The sequence below is a fragment of the Artemia sp. Qi Xiang Cuo genome, chromosome 3, assembly GCF_049724085.1.
Source record: "Artemia sp. Qi Xiang Cuo chromosome 3, ASM4972408v1, whole genome shotgun sequence".
Taxonomy (NCBI): Eukaryota; Metazoa; Arthropoda; class Branchiopoda; order Anostraca; family Artemiidae; genus Artemia; species Artemia sp. Qi Xiang Cuo.
In genome coordinates this window covers 60,591,527-60,618,382 of record NC_142796.1, presented here as the reverse complement: position 1 = coordinate 60,618,382, position 26,856 = coordinate 60,591,527, and the positions used below count along the sequence as shown (strand labels likewise).

General features: G+C 35.8%; 1 protein-coding gene across 6 annotated transcripts; it reads left to right on the top strand.

Moving 5' to 3' along the window:
* LOC148954363 (uncharacterized) lies at positions 1 to 26,686 on the top strand. Of its 6 annotated transcripts, XM_089086319.1 has the most exons (4): positions 1 to 130; positions 19,107 to 19,243; positions 22,497 to 22,713; positions 24,393 to 26,686. In XM_089086319.1, exon 4 carries the CDS (start codon positions 24,494 to 24,496, stop codon positions 25,598 to 25,600), a length of 1,107 nt encoding a protein of 368 aa, XP_088942445.1. In that variant the 5' UTR covers positions 1 to 130; positions 19,107 to 19,243; positions 22,497 to 22,713; positions 24,393 to 24,493; the 3' UTR covers positions 25,601 to 26,686. The 6 variants fall into 6 exon arrangements, with proteins under 6 accessions (XP_088942445.1, XP_088942443.1, XP_088942446.1 ...); XM_089086317.1 differs by lacking the exon at positions 22,497 to 22,713; XM_089086318.1 differs by lacking the exons at positions 1 to 130; positions 22,497 to 22,713 and adding an exon at positions 141 to 333.
* Positions 26,687 to 26,856: the final 170 nt, after the last annotated feature.

The following is a 26,856-nucleotide window of genomic DNA, read 5'->3' as shown; positions in this document are numbered from 1 at the left end:
TGAAATTCCTGGGTTGGTAGGCTACATAAAGTAACAAGAAGTTTGAAAAGATGTTTTTAAAAAAACTGGAATTTATAGCTGATTCAGGAATAACAATTGGATTTACCATAAACAGAAGGGTATTGAAGAGGTAGCAGCATTGGCACCCATAAGTTGAACCCTCCTGCACATTCCTCCATAGAAAGCTTTTCCTATATAAAATCTTTCCCCCCAGGAAATGACCTCCAGACATGGGCATAGGGAGGGGGAGGGGCAGCTCCCTCCCCCTAGACCTTCAAATTTACATTAGATATGGCTGAAAAATCAGATGGTTGGAAAAGCAGTTGATAAAAGGTAAACAGTTGAAAAAACTGAGGTAAAATTCTACTTTAGTTACTTTTGGCTATCTTGGAAAGGGGTTGGGTTAGGAAAATGAAAATTTCAGGGATGGATCTACATGCTAAGGTATGTCCCAGGCAGGTACTTTGAAGTACCTAACTCCACTCCTCCCCCCTCTATATAATGGTAAATTACTGCACATTAGGGTAAGACACCCAGTAGTCGGCCACCTGCCTATTCTTGGACATAATCTTTTATACTATTTTAATCACTATTTACAATGAGCCGTTTGTATGTCCGAGTTTAGGCAGAATTGTCACTTGTTAGTAAATTCAAAAATAGGAGGCGCTGTACAAGTGAAACTATTTGAATTAGTAACCTACTTGTTCAAAAATTATTCAGAAATTTTTTGATACAAAAATTAAGTTTCTAGGTGGTATAATACAGTAATTAGAGTAGTTTAAATGTCAAAAAGTTTTCAAAGTGATTAAAGTGTACGACTACTGGGTGTCTTACCCTACCAGTTGTTTTAGCTCACATTTCATCCTATATTACTATCATAATTATAAATCACTGCTTACCTTACACAACTTCAGCTTTTAACCTTGTTCATTAAAATATATTCCAAAATCCTATTTTCATTTAACAGTCATTGCTTTAACTTATTTACTATCTAGCTGACATTGCTTACAGAGCCTGTTTATGATGTCACAACTTTGCTTATCATAACCCCTTTAACAGTAGCATGCATGTCCCATGGGGTAGAAGACAACTCTATGTTGATAAGCTATTTAAACTTTATTAATTGGGGAAAGGATTGGACAAGAGATAGACCAGTAAAAAAATCCAAATTGTGTTTAGAGGACAAATTATGTTATGAAAAGATGTTTTTATTTTTATAGGTCCATGTGCTCATGAAGCTTTTTAAATGTTTCTGAAGCACTAATTCATAGAGTGCTACAAACATCAGAATTGACTTTAGAAGACAAGTTATGTCATGGGAAGATGTTTTTGAAATCATCCCTCCCCAAAACTCAAAAATTTCAAAAATTCTACTTAAGAAGCTTTTTAAATATTTCTAAAGCACCAATAGATACAGCACTTTATCAGAATTGACTTCAGAGGACAAATTATGTTATGGGAAGATGTTTTTGAAATCCCCCTTCCCCCCAAACTCAAAATTTTCCAAAATTATACTTTAGAAGCTTTTTTAAATATTTTTAAAGTACTAAGACATAGAGCACTACAAACATCAGAATCAACTTTAGAGGACAAATTATGTTATGGGAAGATGTTTTTGAAATCCCCCTTCCCCCCAAACTCAAAATTTTCCAAAATTTTACTTTAGAAACTTTTTTAAATATTTCTAAAGCACTAAGACATAGAGTGCTACAAACATCAGAATCAACTTTTTCTACTCAAGAAGCTTTATAAATATTTCCAAAGCACTAACAGATAGCACACTAAAAACATCAGAATTGACTTTAGAGGCCAAATTAATTCTACAATACTTCCCCCTTCCCCCCAAACTCAAAATTTTGTTAAAATCCCCCGTTGCCCCAAACTCAAAATTTTCCAAAATTCTACTTTGGAAGCTTTTTTAAATATTTCTAAAGCGCTAAGACATAGAGCACTACAAACATCAGAATTGGCTTTAGAGGACAAGTTATGTCATGGGAAGATGTTTTTGAAATCCCCCTTCCCCCCAAACTCAAAATTTTCAAAAGTTCTACTTTAGAAGCTTTTAAAATATTTCTAAACCACTAATAGATAGAGTGCTAAAAGCATCAGAATCAACTTCAGAGGACACGTTATATCACGGGAAGAGGTTTTTAAAATCCCCCTTCCCCCCAAACTCAAAATTTTCTAAAATTCTACTTTAGAGGCTTTTTAAATATTTCTGAAACACTAATTGATAGAGGGCTACAAACATCAGAATTGACTTTAGAAGACAAGTTATGTCATGGGAAGATGTTTTTGAAATCCCCCCTCCCCAAAACTCAAAAATGTCTAAAATTCTTCTTAAGAAGCTTTTTAACTGTTTCTAAAGCACTAATAGATAGAACACTCCATGGCACCTACATGCTACTGTTAAAGGGGTTATGATAAGCAAAGTTGTGACATCACAAACGGGTTCCATAAGCAATGTCAGCTAGATAAGAAATAAGTTAAAGCAATGACTGTTAAGTGAAAACAGGATTTTGGAATATAGTTTAATGAACAAGGTTAAAAGCTGAAGTTGTGTAAGGTAAGCAGTGATTTATAATTATGATAGTAATATAGGATGAAATGTGAGCTAAAACAACTAGTAATGTGCAGTAATTTACCATTATATAGAGGGGAGAGGAGTGGAGGTAGGTACTTCAAAGTACCTTCCAGGGACATACCTTAGCATGTAGATCCATCCCTGAAAGTTTCATTTTCCTAACCCAACCGCTTTCCAAGATAGCCAAAAGTAACTAAGGTAGAATTTTACCAATTAAGGTAAAATGTTTTTTTGTCAAAATTTCAATAGGTCATGTCATGTAGGCAAATTTTAGGATCCTCTAAAGGGAGAAGAAGTGGAGGTAGGTACTTCAACACACCTTCCCGGGACATACTTTAGCTTGTAGACCCATCCCTGAAAGTTTCATTTTCCTAACCTAACCCCTTTCCAAGATAGCCAAAAGTAGCTAAAGTAGAATTTTACCCTCAGAAAATTTTATGCTTACAACTTCACCTGAGAAATACTCCTTAGTATACTTTCACTAAAAAAAGTGTTTTGTCTTTAATTTCTGATTTTTTTCTATTTCATGGTGGAATCTTCCCTTGTGCCAAAATATTTCTCAGAAATCCCCCCCCCCCCATGGAAAGTTTCTCCCATAGAAAATTTCCCAATAGAGACTTTGTTGGCGTGATAATTCCCCCATTGAGAATTTTTCCTTTGGGAAATCCACTCCAAATATATAAATCCTCAGAGAATCCGATTCTGCTGAAAATCTTTCCTGGGAAAATCTCTCAGAGTAGGCCTATCTCCACATTTAAAATGGATTGCCAACAAGAAAGTAAGACAAGTAAAACAAATTTTTTTATATGAATTCTATACATGAAAACAAATTCAGTATATGAACTTTAGCAATTTTTCCCTAGACAGTTCACTCCCAGAAACTTCCATCTCAATTAAAAATTCTCCCAGTAGAAAATTCCCTGACACCATCACCCCTCACCTGAATTTTTTTGTATACCTTATGCAAACCATGGGCAAGGTTTCATAACTTGTGGTCCTTCCTCTGGGGGTTGTGAGGGTTCTTGTCATCCCTAAAGACATAGTTATTTGGCGTTTCAACTATACTGAACAAAATTGGCTATCTGACAATTTTGATCCAACATCTTTTGGGAAAAAGGGCGCAGAAGGAGGCTAGTTACCCTCAAATTTTTTTGGTTGCTTAAAAAGGGCACTCAAACTTTTAATTTCGGTTCATATGAGCCCTCTCTCAATCTTCCAGGACTATTGGTTTAATACAATCATCCCTGGGAAGCACAAAGAAACAAACAAATAAACATGCATCCATGATCTTTGTGTTGACAAAAAATATAAAATTCCACATTTTTAAAGATTGGAGCTTCAAAACTCTACAGTAGCTGTGATATGCTGAATCTGATGGTGCAATTTTCAATAAGATTCTTTGACCTTTGGGGGATGTTTCCCCTTTTTAGAAAATCAAGCAAATAATCTCAGGCTTGTAGCTTTCAATGGATAACAATAAACTTAATGAATTTTATATATTTGGATCCAGCACAAAAGCCAGTTCTTTTGACATATTTATTGTTATCAAAATTATGTCTTTTAGAGTTTTGATTACCACACTGTTGGGCCAAGTTGCTCCTTACTTACAGTTTGTTACTGTATACTGTTTGGAAAGGTTATTTTGATAACAAATTTGCAGAAGGTGTTAAAAAAAAACTAGAAACCTTTCAAAAATGATATCAGTTCTGATGTGATATCATTTTTGATGCAATGGTGTAAATGACTAGCATGTTCATTGTGTACATGTTACCATGAATGTCTGAAATCTGGTTAATGTTGACATTCACTGGTGAATGTTGAAAATTCCTTTTTCTCTGCTTGGATTCAATTAGCCTTGCAAGTCAGCCTTTTCAGTCTTATGAAAGCTATAATGGTAAAAGTTAAAGTTAGGTTAGATTGTGTTGGTTTAGGTCAGGTTAGATTAGGTTAAATTGGTCCTAAATATCACAAATGGGTTAAAAATCAAACCTAACTGTCTTCATTAAATCTTGCATACTTGTCTGAATTGCCCTTACTGTATGCCTATCTGTCTTAGTTCTGCCTTAGGATGATAGACTATCATCAAGAAGTGAAAATAATCATATCATTTTTATACAACTCTGAAAAGATGTTGCCAGCCCTCACAAAGACTATCTGTCTTGGCTTTAATATAATTAGGCTCTCAAGTCTTTCATCACTTTGACCAAGTTTATTGAAAAGTCAACAGGGGCTGTTTGCCCTCTGTTCACTCTTCAACATGCAATGAAAGTTTCAACTTAATACCCACAGCCAGTCCTTATTTATTGCTCATCTGCCCTTTTGACAACCAGCATGCACATAGTGTGTCTTGATTTTATTATTCCACAAGAATATGTATTTACAGAATTTAGTCTGACAATGTCAAGTAACATTATATTGTTTTCCCTGTATGACTTTTCATTACAGTGAATCATGCCATTCCAATTTATTTTGGTAAAGGTAATTTCACTATTTTAGAGCATGCTATTGAAGGTGATGGAATTTTCGATAAAAGCCCCATTAATTTTGCTCTTCTCTTGTTGGTTGCATACTCAACAAGAAGTCTAATTTTCTTTGTGTTGATTTTTGCAGATTTTGTTGGGTCTTATACCAACTTGTGGCTTGTGACTTATTTTTGATTATACAAGGCTTGTTTTCCTTAACCTCAGTTAGGCTGGGAGATTTTTCAGAAGCATTTGGTTTAGTCTGGGTGTATAATCTCCAGGCTTGACTGTAGTATTTTTAGAGACAAGGAATACCAAAGTATCAGGTTTATGCGCCAATATTTGGACAGGTAGCTATAAGATAGAGGTGATACCTAGCTAGATAAATGTACTACCTTTTACACCAAATTTAGAGACAATGAGTCAAAGATTTTACAAATATCCAAGCAAAAAGTAGTGGGAATCAACTTGAAGCCTGGTGGAGAATGAAGATTGTTCAACAGAATTGTACTTGTTCTTGATTGAATGATTCAAATGAAAACCAGATTGAAAATCACGATTGAGGAGTTCATTCAGAATACACAGAAATAGAGGGATAGAGCCACCAGGAGATTAGTAGATATTACCAGCAATCAAATCCTTGCCTCCAAATTTAATATCAATGAACAATGATTCAGGAGATAATATCAGAAGATGGCACCACCCAAACAGTTCAAACAAGGACTGCAACCCAAGCCAATGGGTCAAAAAACTAAGAAATGAACAACTGACAAAACAAAAGCTGACAAATTTGACTCTCAAATCAGACACATACTTGTTTGTTTTTGACATATACAATTGATTTTGAATTGAAGTTATCAAGTATTTTGCAGTAGGTTGCATAGCCAAGACAGATAGTCCAAGTAATTGAGAGGCAAATGTTTAAATGGCTGGGGCATGGGTAAATGGGGGGAGTATGCATGACTCTTATTGGACACATACTTGTTTGTCAGTTTTTGGAAAGGCATGCCTGCCTTGAGTCTCAGGTATGTTGACCAAGATAACAATAATAATTAAAGAATTAAATAATACGTTGAGATCAATAATGCAACTATTGATAACCAGCAGTTGACTATTGTAATTGGATTAACAATGCTGCTTGACTACTAAATGTCCCTGCAGTGTGTTGCTAAGCAAGGTTTGATCTCTGGGTCCCATTTTACCAAGCTAATGTTAAATCCAGTCAGGATGCACAATCATAGGCAGCACAATAGCGCTGCCTAAGTCAAGAACAAGGTTGGGACAATGTATTATTTATTTATTTTTTTTTTAGACCAGGGCGCTTTGTATCAAAGGAGATGTCGTAGAAACTTCAAAAGGGCTCATTTGAATGGAAATTGAAATAGCTGTTGCCTTTTTTAATAGTCGAAAGTGATTGGAGGGCAAGTAACCCCCCTCTGACGACCACCATTTCCCCAAACACATCCAATCAAAATTTTGAGAGAGCAATTTTCTTCAATGTAGTTGATAGGTCTGGAAATTATGTCTTTGAGGATGACAAATCCCCCTTAGCCCCCAGAGCAAAGGTTGTAAGTTATGCCCTGGGGGCATATAAGATTTTTATAGGAAGTGTTGTTGTAGAAACTTCAAAAAGGGTTCATTCAATTGGGAATTGGGAGGGCTAGTGTCCATATTAATAATCAAAAGCAATTGGAGGGCAAACTCCCTACCCCCTCACACCCATCATTTCCCCAAACACTTCCGATTAAGAAATTGATATATGCTAGCCATTTCATTGAACGTAGTTGAAGGGTCTGGAAATTATGTCTTTGAGTATGACAACCCTCATAGCCCTCAGGGCTAAGGTTGTAAGTTATACCCTGGGGGTATATAAGGTTTTTATATAAAGCGTTGTCACAAAAACTTCAAAAAGAGCACATTCGATTGTAAATCGTAAGGGTTATTGCCATTTAATAATCGAAAGTAATCGGAGGGAGACTCACCCTCCCCCCCCCCCATGCCCATTATTTCTCCAAACACTTCCTATCAATATTCTGACATAGCCATTTTGTTCAAAGTAGTTGAAAGGTCTGGAACTTCTGTCTTTGAGGATGACAACCCCCCCCCATAGCCCTCAGGACAAGGGTTGTAAGATATGCCCTTGGGGCATATAAGGTTTCTTATAGAAAGTGTTGTCGCAGAAGCTTCAAAAAGGGCTCATTAGACTGGGAATTGAGAGGACTAGTGCCTTTTTCATTAGTTGAAAGTGATCAGAGGGCAAATGACCCCTGCTCCCATGCGCATTATTTCCTTAAACACTTCCAATCAAAATTTTGAGTTATCCATTTTGTTCAAAATATTTGAAAGCTCCGGAAATTATGTCTTTGAGGATAACAAATCCCCCAGCCTTCAGGGCAAGGGGGCAAGGGTTGTAAGTTATGCCCTGGGGACATATAAGGTTTTTTTTTATAGAAAACGTGGTCTTATAAACTTTGAAGGGGCTTCATTGGATTGGTAATCAGGCGCTCTAGTGCTCTTTTTAAGAGTCAAAGTGATTGGAAGGCATCTATCCCCCCTCCCTCCTACGCACATCCACGTCATATTGTCTCAAAATGTATCGAATATAAATTTTGAGATTGTCGTTCTATTCAAAATAGTCTAAGTATCATATAAGAAGGCTTTTGGGGTTGAAACAAACCCCAGAGATTAGGGGCAAGGGTTGTAAGTTATGCCTAGGGGGTATTTAAGGTTTTTATTTAAGGAATGGTTGTTTAACTTTAGAAGAGGCTCATTTGGTTGAAAATTGGAAGTTGTAGTTCCTTTTTAAGCGTCAAAAGTGACAGAGGGCATTTAACCCCCCTCCCCTAAAACGCCACCCTTCACCAAGCTCATCTGATTAAAATTATGAGATAGTGATTTTTTTTATAAAATAATCCAAAGAATATAAAATAATGTTTCTAGGGATGACACAGGTTTAAGAGGCAAAGTGGTCAGAGCCCAGCTCTGAACACGCACACACACACAAACTGGTCGTGTTTTCCTGAAATGTATCCAATAGATATTTTGAGACATGCCTTTTATTTGAAATATTCCAAATATTATATAACAAGGCTTTTGAGGTTGATACAAACCACTAGAGCCTGAGGGCGAGGGTTATAAGGTATTCCCCGGGGCATTTAAGGTACTTAGGAAAGGTTCTAATGAATTTCATCTGATTAAAATTATGAGATAGCGATTTTTTTTCAAAATAGTCCAAAGAACATATAATAATGTCTATACCCCCATTCTTTGAAATTTTCATCTTCATACCTTCATAGGTTGTGCAAGCCAGAAGATTTTGAGCAAGCCAGAAGACACTCTGTGTATTCATTTAATGCTACTTCTTCGATTACTGTAACTAACGACACTAATGGCATTAAGTTGAAACTTTTGGGGAACGTTTGGGAGGAGTTTCAGTTAAACGAAAAACCTATATGCATGTAGGTATTAAAAGGGCATATAAGAACTATAGGGCACACAAGGACATAGGCAGCAATGTTCTATCATAGTTAGTAGTATCATTGATATTTTAAAGGAGCTTATTTGATTGAAAATTAAAAGTTCTAGTGCCTTCTTAAGAGTCAAAAGTGATTGGAGGGCAATCCGCCCTCCTCTTTAGCTCATAATTTTCCAGACACTCCCCAAAGTTATGTAATTAGCCCATTATGCTTAAAAACTAAATATTGCTTTAAAATTAAATCAAAACGCACTGTGTGTATGCTGGTTGCCAATAAGACATCTCAGCAATATATCAAGAACAACTGAGGGTATTATGTTCAATTTTTCAGGGCTACTTCTATTACTACTTCTGCTCTTAAAATTGTACTAAATCAAAAGAGTGTAAGTGTATCCAGGCTGTGAAAGAGTATAAATATCATTTTTTTGGGAATGGTATCAACTTTTATATATCAGGTCCACTAGAGGATGTATATGACTAAATTAAACACCACTACTTGTGTCATGATTTTCAAAACAGTTTACGTTGCTAAATATTGCTGAAAAAGTTTTTCAAACACGTGAATAGCAGGACAAACGATAAATTCTTGAAGGAAAACCGGAAAGATTCAAACTATTATTTTCTTTTTCCCAGAAAAAGACTATGTCAATATAGAAGAACATAAATTAATTAGAAAAAACTTTTTCCACAAAATAAGTTTTTCAAAAAAAGTAAAGAACTCCATTAAACCAAAAATAAACAAAAACCGAATCAAACAATCTACCAAACATACAACTACCAAAAATCATTATCAATAAATAAATGAAACCCAAAACAAACAGAAATTAAAATAAATAAGAGAGTCAAACTCAAAACGAGCAGAAATTAATAGTGTTCAAAACCCCTATGCTTTCTAAAAGCTAAAATGTAAATTGTACTTACTGAAAAAAATTCTTTTAAATGTTTTCGCTTTTATAATTTTAAGAAATTAAAAATTAATTAAGACTTAAGAAATAAATATCAGCATATAATAATAATAATAATAATTTATTTGTACCCTCTTTACAAACATAAAATGCTGATAGAGGAGTAAATAAAGGGAAAAGGAAAAAATACACACACACACACTAAGAAAATACTAAATAGGATATAAAAAAATACAGTGAAAACACCTCTGATGAATAACAACACTATAACAATAACAATACTATCAGATGCAATTAAGAGAAAAATCAACAATACAATCTCTACGATTTTCAAACCTTAACCTAAGTTCTTCCATTTTCAACGTTATATCAAAAACTTTGCATTTCTGAACTATGTAAGGATTTCTGATCCATAAGGGAAGGCCAAGAACAAACAATAAAACAAATAAGGGAAGGGCGCAAACAATGCATTATAGAGCCTTCCTAGTCAAATCTTGTTAAACTGCCCTTTTGTTTTGGCAAGCATACCAAAAGTCTTTCAAAGTTTTTCCTTAATAGCTTGAATAATGAGAGTCCGCGTATTCCTCATAGACGCAGCTAAAGGTAGTCCCAGATAATTTAACGTATCCAAACATGCAATTGAGGATGACCCGACTAAAAGAAACTCACCTACCCCTGAATTTGGATGAAATACCATAAATCCCGTTTTAGAACCCTCCAAGGAAAGAGCTATATATGAAAGAGTAGAGTGAACTGCATTAACGGCAGATTGAAATGAATTTTTTAGCTAGCAAAACAATATCATCATCATTAGATAGATGGATAATATCAATGAACCGATCAATCAGGAAAGGGGGAATATTTCTAGTAGCTGTACGGATAGCGTTATCAAATAAAGCTGGACTAATGACCGAACCTTGTTTGACCCATCTCTTTACTAGAATATGATTAGTAAGATGAATACCAGAACGCACCTTAACATGAGAATTTTTATACCAGTGCCATAAGCAAGAACAAATGAAAGGGTTGACACCATTACGAAGGAGAACAAGGATATCATGAGCTTGAAGGACAGAGTCAAAGGCCTTAGAGATGTCCAAAGCACACATATGCAGACTTTTCTTAGCCAAACAGTGCTGATCAAGAATATCAAGAAAAACAGCATGTGCATTTTGAACTGCAATGCTACTTCTGAACTCAAACTGATTGTCACCAAAATTGTAATGTACATTAATAAACGGGAAAAGGTCTTTCAAGAAGTTTGCTAATTATTGAACAAACAGTAATTGGCCTATATAAACCACAAAAACACCTTCACCAAGGGCCTTGGGCACATACTGCTGAGACAAAATCGCCTGGAACAACAAGGAAAGGTGGTCAAAAAGGTACGGCGTGCCGTACGTGAGATGCTTGGTCTGTAGTCCATCCAGATCGGGGGCTTTTCCTGTTTGCATCAATTGAAATTTTGTAGCTAAAGATGAAGGTGGAATATCGACAAAGTTTTTACTATGTTCAATATTTAATATGTAACTACAAAGAATATCTCTAAAAGAAGACTTTAGAGGTGGCGGGTCTGCTGAAAAAATTGACGAAAAATAAGCATGCCACTCAGAAATACTAATCTGTTCAGATTCAAGGGAGTACGAACGAGTAAGTTTAGAAACTTGTTTCCATAGAAGTTGAGGATTATTTTGGACAGAATAAGATATATCATATACTTGTTGTTTTTTCCATTTTCGAACAACCTGCGGAATGCACGTTTCGTAAATTTCATAAGTTCAAATACTGCTCCAAAACCACAGTTCATATAATTATCCAGTAAGCTTATCGCAGATCATTTCTGGTCTTCGTTCTCGGTGCGAACAAAAAGCTCCTCCCACTTCTTCGTGCAGCTATTAATAGCGGGTTTCCACTTGTTTCCGATTGTTTCGCGTAAAGTGCATTATTCGTAATAGTGGGTTTCCACTTGTTTCCGATTGTTTCGCGTCTGACTTGTCTACCCGTTAAAAGATCTGATGCCGCTTATGTTTCTAGGTTCTCTGGAGCACTCGCACCCCGGTCCGGGTTTTTATAATGGGTGAGATAGGGAATGATCATACTGGATAATTATATGAACTGTGTCCAAAACTAAGCCTATCGCACCTAAACCATATAGGATACCAGAAGAGATGTTGGAGCTTCGCCTCTTTAAGCAGAGGAAAGTCCTACCAACCTTTTTTCTGAGTGTTTTTTCAAACAGAGACTGAAGGTATTGCAAAAGACTCGTAAATTTTTAAACAATGTATTATCTCAGCAAGATAGCAATCTAGATCAATAGAATTACCTTTAGACATAGAAGATAGAAAATGAAACAGGACCTTAATCTCTGAAAGGTGCAAATCAAAGACATAATGGTATTCTTCTTCTTCTTCTCTTTCACAGCAGGCGGGCTTTTCAGTTGATACTATTTAGCCCTTTTCCTTTTGCTTCATTCTTTGGGCTGCAGAGCTACTGGCTTGGTTGTCTCTTATTTATGAGATATTCTCAAATATCTTTCAGTAGATCTTTCGACTCAAGAAGTTCAAATATAAGATGATAGATATCGATTTCTGTGCTCTGTGTGCAGGAATAGTCGGTTAGGCTCTTGGCTGATACTGAGATTTTGTGGTGTTTGAAGCATTTTAACAGTTTAAAATGCAAACTATACCGTGAAGACGTTAGCTTATTACATTCAAATAGGCAGTGATCAATTGTTTCATTATTCATATCACAAGACCTGCAAAGAGGGGACAAAGGAACTGAAACACTCGAATTAGGAAACTGATACGAGAATGCAAGAAAGTTTAGTCCATTTGTTCCAGAACGAATTCTGTGATAAATTTTTAGAAAAGTACTTATTGGGAAAGGGGGAAAGAGTAGGATTTTTCTTATTAAACATAATATCTGATAGTCTCCATCGGTAAATATCTCTAATGGAGATTGGTCTCCCACTTTGCTGATCAATATTTATAGCATTTTTTGCTATTTCATCAACCTGATGATTACCACTTATACCAGAGTGGCTAGGAAGTGTCAATATCCAGCTTATACTGAGGAGCTGAAGACAACAACTCAAGGCTTGATAGAGAGTCAGAATAAACTACAATATTATTTGAATTAGCAATCAAGGGTTTATTTTCCATAAGGTGTTCTAATGCCATGATTATGGCATTTAACTCTGCAGACATTATAGATACATTACTATACAATCTCTCACCCATTGCAATTTTCAGGTGAGGAAGGAAGGCACCACTTGCTACCTTCTCATTCATTTTGGACCCATCAACAAAGATTTGCAAATAGTTTTTATTAGTAATTGTACTAAGTTCAGCAAATTTTTTCTGGACAAAAGCAACGGGGATTAAATCTTTAGTCTACTTTGAGAAATCAGTATTTATTATGGGAATTGACCAATTCCATGGAGGGGAATGGGGGAAAGTAGGTGCAATAGACATTGCGGGTATAAGGAACTTCATCTGAATATTGGCATACTCATCTGCAATGCCTCAATGTATTGCTGGATTTCTTAGACAATTTTTTAGGGTGTTTGAGCTATTTGATTCAATTTTTGTAAGATATATTGTCAAGGGAAAAATACGTCTCTCCCTTATTGTTGTTAATCCACCCTCCGTAAGCAGAAACTTGGTGCTTGTGGGTTTCCTAAGACCAAATATGAGACGTATTATATCGTTTTGTATTGTTTCAATTTTTTGCATCTGGGTCTTTGCACATACACCATAGACGATGAGCCCATGGGGTCTTATATGTGATTTATAAAACTGGAGTAAGGTTTTCTCCTTACATTCCCAGAGTGTAGAAAGAAGTCTTTTTAGTATAATTGTTTTTCTATAGCATTTTTTTTATTGTGTTTGAAATGTGGATGTGGAAATTAAGTTTTTGGTCAAGCATGAGACCTAGGTAATTAATATGATTATCTTCTGGAATAGTTGTTCCATTTAGAGTTAGTCTTGCATTAACATGATTTCGCTTTCAGTGAAATTGGATTATTTTCGAATTGGTAGGTGCAATGGGTAAATCTGAATGTTGAGAGAATTTTTCAAATTGGAAAAGTGACTTTTGCAGCTTTGACTGTGCAATCTCAAAGGTGCTGCCAGATTACCATAGTACCAGATCATCAGCATATTGTAGGTTCGTGTGGGGGAGATTCATGTCCCAGAGATATAGGGCAAAAAGGAGGCAGCTGAGGACTGCTCCCTGAGGAAGGCCTTTGGTTATTGTCTTTTTGGGTGAAGAGGCTGTACCTACACAAACAATGAAACTTTGCAATTCTATTAAAGATTTTATAAAATATATTAGCTTGGGGGGTAGTCCAAGGTTTGCAAGTTTAATTAAAAGGATTTGGTGGCTCACATTGCCAAATGCCCCTTCAAAATCTAGGAAAGTTGGCACTAGGACGTTGTTTTTGAAAATGATTCGTTGATTGTATTTTTTAACTGCATGGAATCATCTTTTGAAGAAAGGTGTTTCCTGAAGCCAGTTTGAGATTGAGGTATCAGAGAATTTTTTTCAACAAATCAGAAGAGTAGGTAATGTATAATTTTCTCCATTATTTTCCCATCACAGAAATAATAATTATAGGCCTAAAGGACTCAGGTTTTTTTTGGGGTTCATATTTCTTTAGGATTGGTTGGAGGGACGAACATTTCCAGAGATTGGGGAACAGAGCTGAAGCCCAAGAATGATTATAACAATTTAGAAGTTCCTGTTTGTATGAAGGGGTGAGATTCTTTATCCAAGTAGGGTGTATATTTTCATAGCTGACGCTAGTGTTGGTCCTAATATGATGTATTGCATTGTTCATTTCCTGGATTGAAAATGGGCTGGTTATATACTCGGATCCTGGGCGAGGTTGGTAAATTGGGTTCATAGGAATTGGGGGCATTTTGCTACAATTGTTTGATGTTAGATTATTAACAAAAAGAGTGGCAAATAGCTTAGCTTTTTCATTATCATTGTCATAATGGGTATTATTATGTATAAGCTCATACAGGAGTGGGTTGGGGGAAGTCTTTTTCCCACAGATGTGGCTTATGACTTTATGTATAATTGGCTCATGTGTTCCTCTGGAGAGATTATTTGCAAAATTGTTCCAGTAGTTATATTTAGCATTTATTATGGTCATTTTTGGATTAGATTCTACTTGTAATTTTTTTAAATATGTTGTAGGTGATGTTTTATTTAATAATGTTTTCCAAGCTGTCTTTTTTGGTCTCAATTTATGTTGGCACTCATTTGTCCACCATGCTTTAGGAATATGTTTAGGGAAGGTTTTCCTGGGTGTTGTCCTGGGGATAGCATGATTACCTGTATTTATTAGTAAAGATGACAAAACTTCAGCATGTGTGTCAACTGTTGTGTTTGAAATGCCTGAATTTTGGGTGAAACTTGTAACTTCATCATTTAGCTTATTTTGGAACATAGGCCAATTTGCTTTAGTGTTGATATATTTGGAGGTATGTGATAGGGTTTCAGCAGGTTCATTTAGGGAGTAAACTATGGCAAAGTGGTTAGTACATAGACTATCAATTTTATTTATATAAATGCTATTCAGAATATTTAAACACACAATTTGTAGGTAAATTGTAGAAGAACTGTCACTTTTGGGTTGAAATATGTATTCAGGTTTGGAGTGGTAGCAACAGCTAATTCCTTATTATTTGAAGTCGTATGCTCAATGAACTTACCATCTTTATTTGCTGGTTTATTCCCCCACAAAAGGCTGTGGGCATTAAAGTCTCCACAAATAATAATTTTTTTCAACATATTAGAATTATTTATATAGCTGAAGAAATCCATGGCATCTGTAGTTTGGCCATTAGGGTTATAAAAGCTTATTATGTAAGTTTATGTATTATTCAGCCAAACACTGATACCAATTGTATCAACATCCTTTACAAAATCTGGAAAGTTGATGCCACAGAGTTTTATATTATTATTAACTATTAAATCTACTCCACCTCCTTTTCTCTCTGATGATCTATCCTTTCTCAGGATAGTGTATCCCAGAGACTTAATTTGTTGATTTTGGGTAAAATGAGTTTCCTGGAGGCAAGCAATATTGATGAAATTATTATTCATAAAAGATATTAGTTCATATAACTTATTTTCTGTAAGTGATCTTACGTTCCACTGGAGTATTGATATGTGTCGTGTTGTTGTTTTATTTGTCATATGACTGTGTATCAATGTCCAGCTTTGTTAATAGTAAAGCAAGATCTTTTTTTGCTTGAAGGAGCATATGATTAGGGATGTAGATTTTTGTCAATTCAGAAATGATTTTTGTTTGCTGTTTCTGTTGTGTATTCAAGGCCTGACCTGCATGGTAGCTTCGAATGAATAAGCATATATTTGGGGTTTGCAGGTTTGGTTGTGCATCAAGTTTGTCAGTTAAGGGATTAATTCCTGGTAGTGTTTCTGGTTTGTTTCTTGTTGGGAGGGGGTGCCAGGCCGAACTCATCTCACTAGGCAAGGAGGCTTGTTGGCTTGGTGATTCTTTCTGATAGAGATGTGAGCTGGGGGGCTTAAAGGATGGTGTTTTGCATGGAGTACTTGATGCATTGGCAGTGTTTGACTTGGGAGTTTTATTTGATTTCAATATAAGTTTTATTTGGTGTGATTGGGCAGTGTTTACTTCAATAGCTGCAAAAAAGTATGATATGGCTTTCTCTGTTGCTATTTGGAGTGCTAGGGCTCTTTTCTTATATGCAGGGGATTGCGATTTATTGGTGGATTCATGTGGGTCTTCAAGATTGGCCCATGTAGACTGAGTGTTGTTGTAAGTTGTCAACTCCTGTGAATGGGAGCCTTTACAATTACTACAAGCATAGAGAGTTTCAGTGCATTTATTTGTTGTGTGTTCCAGTTTCAAAAACTTCTGACACTGGGTAGGCTTTGGCTTGTATTCCTTGTGTGGTTCGATTTGCCCAAATAGGAATAACTTTTCTGGGATATTAATTTTTTCCTTCAGTGTAAATAGGAAAGATCTACTTGTTTTTAATCCATTAGAGTTGGATTTACCCAGTTGAGTGACATCTTCTACAGGGACTGTGTTGCCAGGCCTATCTGAGAGCCCTTCTTTTAACTCCTGAATTGGTGTTTCTAGGGGAACATTATATACTACTATTTTTGTTGGGGATTGTTTTGGGGTTCATTTAGATGAGTTAATTGGGGTATTTAGAAGAGATTTTAGATTAAGTATTATATCAGCTGATTTCTGATCTTGGACAGCTATTAGCAAAGATCCATCACCGTGAATATTAAGAGAAAACATTGATTTTAACATTTTGAAAATTGCAACCCTTATTGTAGTAATCTTTGTTATTTCAAAGGGGCTATTTGGAGAAATTTCGAGGTAAATTCCTAAGTTTTGGGAAGGTTAATCTTGGAAAGGAGGAGGAGAAATACTTTTGATTGGGGATGTTTTTTTTTCCTTTTTTGGAGCTCCTAAAAAGGACCTCTTGAAAGCCATTATCATCTAGAGTGACATTTGCTCCAACACTGATCATTGTTCTATTCTCAGAATTTGAGCTTTCATGTAAGCTTTGTGATAGGGAGCTTGACCAGCCAGGATGGGGCAAAATGGATCAATTTCATTAGTAGGCCTATTTGGGGTGGAATCCGGAGGGACCTTTTTTTAGGGGGAGTTCTTTGCATTGCCTTTTTTAATAAGCTTTAAGCTAAACAGGAAAGGATAATAGTATGATACCAGACCGTCTGAACTCTACAGTGGGGAAAACTTCCACAAAAGAAAACACCACAGTATGGCCCTGAGGAGGATTTTGAGCACAAGGGGTTCAGTACAGCTACTGATTAATCGAGACAATAATTCACAAGAAACTTATTTTTAAAATTTCTTAAAGTGTTGCTGTTGCTGTATAGCTCAATATTTACATTATTCCAGCACTTCTTCATAAAAAAAATATTATTTGTTGAAAGTTTACTTCTTGTTACCGAAATCGGTAAAGAAAATTCAAGGTGGGAATGGTCACTGAGCGACAAATCATCCGAAACATGTACTGACCGTCTCGCAACTTGACGAGAGTCCGTGACCACAAAATCTAAATTAGAAGTAGACCCAGAATTATGAATAGAAGCAAAATCATTATCATTCGCAACAACACACATATACGGTGGCAAAGAACTAATAAACATCTGTGAAAAGTGGGACGTAGCTTTTGAAAGATCAGTGTTTTTACATACAGTTTGTTTTTTTAAATTATTTTCCATGCTGTATTCTTCCTGTCCACACTAATTTAGCTTTATCTGTTTCACCACTTTTCCTAATATTGGATAATGAAAATGGATGATACTTTTTGTTTCCTAACTAAACTTTCTCTTCTAGATTCAGTGTGTTTTGATTCACCTTTTGTTTCTAGTGATGATAGTGAAAATGATCCTCTGTTAAAACCTCTTCATCAGTCTGATTGTTGTTACCATTCTTATCAACATTATTTTGAAAAAGTGCTGCCCTCAATGTCTTCTGTTAAAAACGTTAATTCGTTTACTTGAATGTGCAAGGTTTTAGGTACAAATGGGATATCGTTCGCAATGTATTGATGGTATGGATTGCCCTTATGATGTAGTAGGTCTCACAGAGACCTGGCTGTCTTCAAGTGATGATATGTCTGTGTATGACATACTAGGGTTTACTGCATACCACTCAACTAGATCTCTAACTAAGTGCTCTGATGGTATATCCCTTTTTGTCAGAAGTAATCTTAATGTTGGGAGACGTTCAGATCTTGAGAAAATTTTTGATCCAGTTGTAAATAATAGAAGTGTTATGCTTTGATTGTTGATCTTTCATGTAATTAAGTAAGTTATGAAACCATTTGTTTATTTTATAAGCCACCGCCTTTCTCAGTAGTGGAATTTTCTAAATTATTTTATGAACTATACTCGATTCATAAGTTTACTTCAATGAATGTTCTCAGGCTAGGAGATTTCAACAGCAATTTGTTGAAAATAGGGTGGGATAATGAGTCTGGCTGTTTTTTTTAATCTATTACTTCCTCTGACCTTCTTCCTTGCATTTTCTTTCCTACTCGTGTTAATCCAGTCAGATCTTCTGCAACTCTGATTGACAACATTTTTCTGTCTTCTAAAAATGATATTAAATTTTCCTCTGGTATTATTTTCTCTGATCTTTCTGACCATTTTCCAATTTATTGTTCTGTTCCCAAATTAAAAATGCTGAGCCAAGAGGATACCAGAGGTGAGTCTAATTCAAGAATTTATAGTCAGAGCAATGTTCATAACCTTATGTCTGATCTTAGTGCTAGTGATTGGTGTTCAGTAATGAATTCTGAGGATGTTAATAGGGCTTCAGCCTCATTAATGAGTCGGCTGACAACACTAATTGAAAAAAATTTTCCCCTAGTAAAATCTTCTAGTAAATATAAACCCAAGATGCCTTGGATGTCTCCTAGTCTTGTGAGATCAACAATGCAGAAGTCAGAGCTTTTTAAGCTGGCTTGCAAAAGTCTTGATCCTGATGACTTATCAAAGTATGAGCATTATAAGAATGTATTAACATCAACAATTAGACTAGCTAAAAAGAATTATTTTTTGTTGAAAATTTAGGAATGCAAAGGTAATTTACAGAAAGTTTGGAATGTAGTTAATGAAGCTTTATCTCGTAGGAAACAATCAAAGAAACAGCCTACTGCATTCAAGAATGCAGATAGTTCAACTATTGAAAAAGCAGCTGTACATAGTGCCTTCAACTCTTACTTTACCACCCTACCAACTGTTAAGACCCCCTCCTTTCCTAAACTAGGTGAATCTTCACCAGCTGAGAGAAGTATTTTTCTAACTCCTTGTACAAGCATAGAGATCTGTGATTTTATTTCATCTTTAAGTAGCAGTAACACAGCTGATGCACTTGGACTAACAAACCATTTGCTTAAGTCTGTTTCTTCTTATGTTGTTGAACCTCTTACCCATATTTTTAATCTATCTATTTCAAAAGGTGTATACCCTGATTCGTTTAAAATTGCAAAAGTACACCCTCTTTTTAAGAAGGTGGCCCCAGCTTAGTGTCAAATAATAGACCTATATCAATTCTCCCAATTTTCTCGAAAGTACTTGAAAAAGTTGTGCATAAGAGGCTTTTTTCATTCCTGTCTACTGGTGCTTCAATTGGAAGCGGTTCTGTTCTGTCTGATACCCAGTATGGCTTCCGACCTAAACTCTCTACTGCATGTGCTCTAGCTGACGTTACAGAATTCGTGCGTGTTAACATAGACAAGGGTCGTTGTGTTCTAGGACTATTTCTTGATTTTTATAAAGCTTTCGACAAGGTAGATCATTTTGTCCTACTGGGAAAACTGTCTCTATTTGGAGTTCGGGGAATTGCCTTTGAATGGTTCAAATCTTACCTGTTTAATAGATCTCAGTTTGTGTGTTACGATGGGAAATATTCTGATCCAGCTTCGGTTTCCAAAGGGGTACCTCAAGGCTCAGGTTTGGGACCACTCCTCTTTCTTATTTATATTATTGACCTTCCTCCATCTCCTAATCTTGATACCCACACTGTTTTGTTTGCAAACGATAGTATTTTTTTTTGGTTTCTAATGATCTGCCCTCTGCTGTTGCTAAGGCTCAGCTTCTGCTCAACCATGTGCGTGATTGGTGTGAGCAGAACGGGATGCTGTTGAATAGCTCTAAGAGTAACATTATTCATTTTAGAACCCCATACCACGTGTCTGAACCATCTCCAACAATCTTTGATTTTTATTGCACTGATATAATTCCCCAGTGCTCTTGTGTTAAACTTCTTGGTGTGCACGTTGATTGTTTTCTTTCTTTCAAAACCCATATTTCCTATACACATTCTATAATTTCTCGTCAAGTGTCTATGCTTCATCGTGCCAATCAATTTCTTCCTCCCGAAGTACTGCTTTCTCTTTACTATGCATTTGTCCTTCCTTATCTTTCTTATTGCTGCACTGTATGGGGCAATACTAACTATTCTTCCCTTCGGCAACTCCGAACAGCACAGAATAGAGCGGCGAAGGCAACTTTTCGCCTTCCCCGACTCTATCCTACAGCTGATCTTTTCAGTGATACAGGCCTAGATGCCTTAGATGTGGTTATCAAGAAGCAGAACCTAAAACTAACTCAGCGAGCCTTTAATTTCTCGCTTCCTCCAAATATCTACTTTGATCTAGCATCAACACGTAAGTGACAGACTGTGCTTCGGAGCTCTGTTCACCAATTTCGGCTGCCTCAAAGAGTATCCTCAGCAGCTCAGAGGTCACCAATTTATAGAGCAATTGCTCTTTGGAACTCTATTGCCAATGAACTTTCTCTTATCAAAACCTCTTCTTCCCTTTGCAGAAAAATATTCTCTAAGGCTTGAAGTGATGTCGTTTTTTTCTTTATTTCTTCATTCATTTTGCTTTATATATTTTTTCCGCTTTACTTTATATAGTTTTTTTTCTTTTCTCCTCTCTTATTATGTTGAATGAGATTCGAACCCCGTTGATTAATAATATTATTAATGGTTTGAATTTTAATAAATTACAGGACATTTTCAGTTTGGATAAAATTAATTCAAAGGTTATTGTGTAGTAGTTTTTTTTTTTTTTTTTTTTTCTCGCATTGTGTTTATATTTTTTAGATATTGTTTTATTTTTTTTCCTTCCCTGATTTGTTTTGTGTGGATTTTGTGATTGATACGAGGTCCTCTACAAGCTATGCTTCTTGGGACCTCTAGCGCTTAGGTGTATTTATGTATTTATTGTAGTATTTAATAAATTGAATTGAATAAATAAATTGAATAAAATCGTCAGCTTTTTACCAGACGACCATATTCGGTGAGTAAGCTTCGACAGCAATGCACAAGCCATGGCACATTTCTGGGACAAATTCTCATCCCGGTAATGTGTCGGCATATAAACACATGTAAGCACCATGTTACTAAAATCAACTGCAGCAAAAAATCACTAATATCAAGAAGCTTACAATGATACTTTTTATGAACTGCTACCAAAATTCCGCCAGAGGGCCGACCTAGGGTAGATCTAGCCGGGCGAATAAAAAACTCATGATGGGTCACAAGTTCCAAGCTTCTCGAACGACAGCGATGCACAAGCCATAGCATATTTCTGGGACGACTTCTCACCCCGGTAATGTGTCGGCATATAAACACATGTATGCACCATGTTACTAAAATCAACTGCAGTAAAAAATCACTAATATCAAGAAGCTTACAATGATACTTTTTATGAACTGCTACCAAAATTCCGCCAAAGAGCTGACCAAGGGTAGATATAGCTGGGCAAATAAATAACTTATGATCGATCTAAAGTTTAAACCTTCTCACTTTACTGAAATTAAGAAGATATTCACTAGTACAAACTATGTCAGATACAATAAAACCTAACTGTAGAATATCTCACTTTTTTCATGCTCCGTAAACATTCAGGCAAAAAACGATAGGCCACATGGAAACTTTGATTATTAACAACACACCTGTAATGGCATATCACTATAGCCCCCCGATGCTCGTTTTTTCAACTCATTGCACTGGAAGCTGGAGCTCATATGGCTAATACCACAATTTGCGCAGTTGATACTTAGCTCAGGGAAAAGATTCCCACGGCTTTTACTATGTTCACCGGCACATTTACTGCATTTCAATTGTTTAGTGCAGTTATGAGCTATATGGTAAAAACCTTGGCACTTGAAGCTTTGTTTTGTTCTTTCTAAGGGCTTGGAAACTTGATAAAGGCAATACTCAACCTCAATACCATATTTAAGTGCTGCTTCCAATTTCTCTTGTGAGCGAAAGCTTAGTTGCACAACTGATGACTGTCCAAAACGCTTTGCACCAACAACACTTTTGACTGCGATCACAATGTTCGATACATCGAAATCTCTATCAATATGACACTAGAAGCAGAAATTTCATCCGTATTGAACTGGCAATGCGCATTTGTTTCAGTAAATTCATTTGAATTTTTTCCAGTAAATATGAATTATATTCTAGCTTTTAGAAAGCATAGGTTTTAAAAAATTAATTTCAGGACGAACCACTTCAGGATGCAGTTGACTAATGGTGTCCATGATGTTTGTTTCTGAAAATGTCACGTAATAGGAATTGTTTTTCTACCACTATTGCTTGCCCACTGAGCGGCTGAAATTGGTGCCCGAAAAAGGCTACGTTGTTTGACCGTATGTTGGACACTTAAGACAAGAAGGTTAGATGGTTATAGTGCTGTGAGCTGTTATAAGCATGCAAAGGTTTGTATCACTTATCACTGCTCCCTGGACACAGAGACACAGACAAAATATATGTAATACAAACGTTCAACTGAAATAACTTAATCTCCATTGCTTAACCTGTAAACCCGTAGGGCCTCTCAATATTTTTCGCTTTGATCAAATTAGAAACCCTTCAACAAAAATCATTGATAGTTATTTTTGGTAATATTTCTGGATATTCTGAATATCCACTTTCTGGATAATCAATTAACACATTAGTAGTTATGAATTTGGTCATCTAACACACTTCCACACTACTAACAACTCACCGCAGCACCAAACCGCATGAGGCCAACACTGCTACGCACTCTCCTCGTCTATCCCAATCTATTCAAAGTCTCCCTCTTTACATCCTCCCAGGAAGTTTCCATTTCCTTTAAATCTTTCTTTATGACATCCTCCCATCCCCGACCTGCTTTCCGTTTAGCCATAGACTGTTGGTCAAAAAGGATAACGTTTGGCAATCTTTCATCCGCAGAACGTGCCCTAGCCCTCTCACTCTTTCTCTCGTAGCGCTAGAAAACGGGATTGAACCACACTTTTCGTACAGCCTACTGTTTCAAATACGATTAGTAAGCGGTGCCCAGGACAAACCGTTGACAATTTCTCTGGAAAACAGCTTACAGTCGTTATTAATACAGAGGGAAAATCTTCTGTGTGGAAGGGAGAAATCTTCCGTTGGGTACTTTTCTATGAAGGGGAGTTTTCTGCAAGGGTTTAGAATTACTTTTGAATTTCTTTTCTTATAAGATTGCAGCAACGCACAAAAGGCAAGGCAGTATTTAAAAAATGGCTTTGCTGCAAAAGAATCTCTTTAAAAGGTGCAAAGTCCCCAATGGTTTTCTCAGAAGTTGGGGCAGCGCTTAAAAGAATTTTTTTTTGTTTTAGCCAGAAAAGTGTTAGTAACGTGAAAAGTGTAAAATATTGCACCACTTTGGACCTCTCGAGATGAGGAATCGTTACGAAAATTTACCTTTGTCTTTTGTGAAACTAGAAGTATTAGAATGCATTAACAGTGTTGAGATACTTGCATGAGTGGTTCATTTGGGATGCAAGAAAAAATTCAAATTTTTACTTTTCAAGGAAAAAGGAGCTGTGATGAATTATTTGTTTGTTGAAAGAATTCTAGTGAGATGTTTGCAAACTAAATTAATTTGAAATGAACTGAGGAACATGCAACTATCATATAGATGAGACCTAAATCGGTAAAATAAATTTGGTCCTATTCTTGTATGTTAAAGTCTAGCAAGAAGAGTGTTTAGAGGAATCAAAAGTGTTTTCAGATTTAAAATACACCTTCAGTGATAATTTTAGATTCGAGAGAATCATAAATAAAATGCAGCATTAACAAATTAGGTCCATAGAAGGACCAGGTCTTAAACAAAATTTTATATGTAATTCAAATCAATAAAAAAGTTTAGGCAGAAACGGAAAAGTACCAAAATATTTCTTATTGTCTGTCTTTCAGCTATTTATTTAGTTGGATGTACCATGCTCTTTGCCCTTTTTTTTACAAACTTTGTGCATTCAATTGATTTTGCATTATATTTGGATTTCTGTGTTTTGTGCTTACTCTTTATGAATTACTATCCTCAGTTTTCCTTTTTTTTTAACATATACAAACTTCACTTAAAACTATTTTATTTCTTTTCTTTTAGATAAACCAGGATTTGACAGTAATTCCAAATTATTCTCCCCTGTTTGAGGCACACGGTTAGAGTCACTGTTATACAATAGCAAATTTTCCAAAGAAACTGAAATGGGCTGTACACCTGACTGTGAGAGTGTTAATTTAAAAGAAGATATTGACACACTTGGTGTTTGCACAATAAATTATTATGAAGAAGTTAAAAAAAAGATGCTGAAAAATGAAACTCTCGTCATTGTTCAAGAGAAAGAACCAAGTGAAACGGAAAAAGTGCCAAAATCGCAAGAAAATCTATTACAAGCACCCAATTTGGATGCAAGCAACCCTGGAACAACTGGGTACAAGCACCCTCTGCACTTGAAAAATCCTCTTGATAAACAGCGCCCCAAAAACTGCCTTGCAACAAGATCAAACTTACATCTTAACAAGGAAATGTCCAGTCATAAAAAGCATCAGAGCTCGGAATTAGCTAAGCAGTTAAAAATACATATTAGTGAACAATCATTTCTTTGTGAAGTATGCAGAAAGATCTTTCGAAAAAAATATCTTCTGTCAAATCATTTGAAAATACACACTGGTGACAAAGCCTACCGGTGTGAATTGTGCCAAAAGGCCTTTAGAACAAATGCGCAACTTTCTAATCATATGAGATTGCATAGTGGTGAAAAACCATACAAATGCAATGTTTGTAAGAGGAGTTTTCATGCAATGTCAAATTTAAACAAACACAAGCAAATTCATAGCAATGAACGGGCCCATGAGTGTGCTATATGTGAAAAAAGATTTCGTCGTAAAGTTCATCTGACTGGTCATTTGAAAACTCACACAGGGGAAAAATCGTACGAGTGTGAAATTTGCAAGAAAGATTTTGCTCAAAAATCGCAATTGACTACTCATTTGCGAAGACACAGAGGTGAGAAATCAAATATATGTCAAGTATGTATGAAGGGTTTTGTTAGAATCTCAGGTCTAAAACAGCACATGGTAACTCATACTAAGGAGCAGGTCTATCAGTGCAAGGTCTGTATAAAAGACTTCTATCGTAGCGACCACTTAACTAATCACATGAGACTTCATTCTGGTGAGAAACCTTTTGAGTGTGAAATTTGCGAAAAGAAATTCACCCAAAGATCAGGCTTAACCATGCACAGAAGGATCCATGGTGTCAGAACCAATGGCTTTTTTTTGTCCAAACAGGGTCAAAATGGCAGAGAATAGAAATTTTTAGATAGGCAATTGATTATTCCTGACCTAAGACCATAAACAGGAGGTTCCGAGCCCATGTATATAAAGATCTGTTGTGTCAAGAATAGAGGCCAAAATTAAATTGTTAGACATTTTAGTTGAGATTTCCCCCTAATTTTAGCCTTAAATAGACATTGTAGCTTAAGGTTATATTCCCTGTACAAGGTGTTTCTGCCACCCTAAGGGTTTCATTATTTCATTTAAGACACTATATTTAATGTTTCAGTAGGCACATTCTGAAAGAAAAAAAGAGATGCTGCCGTAGCGAAGTGTTATTTTGTGCTATTTTGCGCCACCAAATACCATTTTTGTCCAAACAGGGTCGGAATGGTAGAGAATAGGAATTCCTAGATAACCTGTTTATTATTCATGGCCTAAGACCGTAAACTGGAGGTTTTGAGCCCTTGCGTAGAAGGATCCATTGTGTCAAAAATAGAGGCCAAAAACAAATTGTTAGACGTTTTAGCAGTGATTTTCGCCTAATTTTAGCCTAAAGTAGACATTGTAGCTTAAGGGCAAGGTGTTTCTGCCACCCTGAGGTTTTGATTCTTTCATATGGGACAAAATCTTTACTCCCCCTTTGATAATTGAAATTCAACATGATCCGCTTAACGAATTACCTTTAAAAATTTGCTAGATGTTTAGTGTTTAGATTTAAAATACTTCGAAAATACGTCCAAAATTTACAGAAAATTGGTAAAATTTCTGTTTTAATAAAGTTTGAATTAGTCTCTAAGGAATAGTCTAAATGATGTCATAATTCTTGGCTGATGAATGGATAGGTAAGAAACTAATAAATTCAATCAAATGACCATCTTGTCATTTGGTAAAAGTTGCCACAGCAAACATAAAGCTTAATGCTAAATCAAAGAAGTGAAGAAGAAATGTTCTGCTCATCTAAGCTTCAACAGAAGAATTTCAAACTGCACCAATTAAAAGTGATATCGTTAAAATTCTGTGAGTTCAAGGAAAGCTGAGTTTAATAAGAAAGATTGTGTTTTTTTCATTAGATGATATCGTCACACCAATTAAAAAAATTAAATAAGAATTATTCAGTATTCACACTTCAGGGTTAAGCAGCAAGGTAAATCAAAAGACACTACACGTTCCCAGGTCATTGAAGCTGCAAGACTGAAAAATTCTCAGGGCAGTTTATTGGGATGAAGATGAAATTGGAGTTAGAAAGATTCGATCTTAAATCTGTTTCTGTGCTCCTTTTGGGCTACAAT

Coding starts and splice junctions, on each gene's coding strand:
- LOC148954363 (XM_089086317.1), top strand. CDS start 24,494: ATGGGCTGTACACCTGACTGTGAGAGTGTTAATTTAAAAGAAGATATT.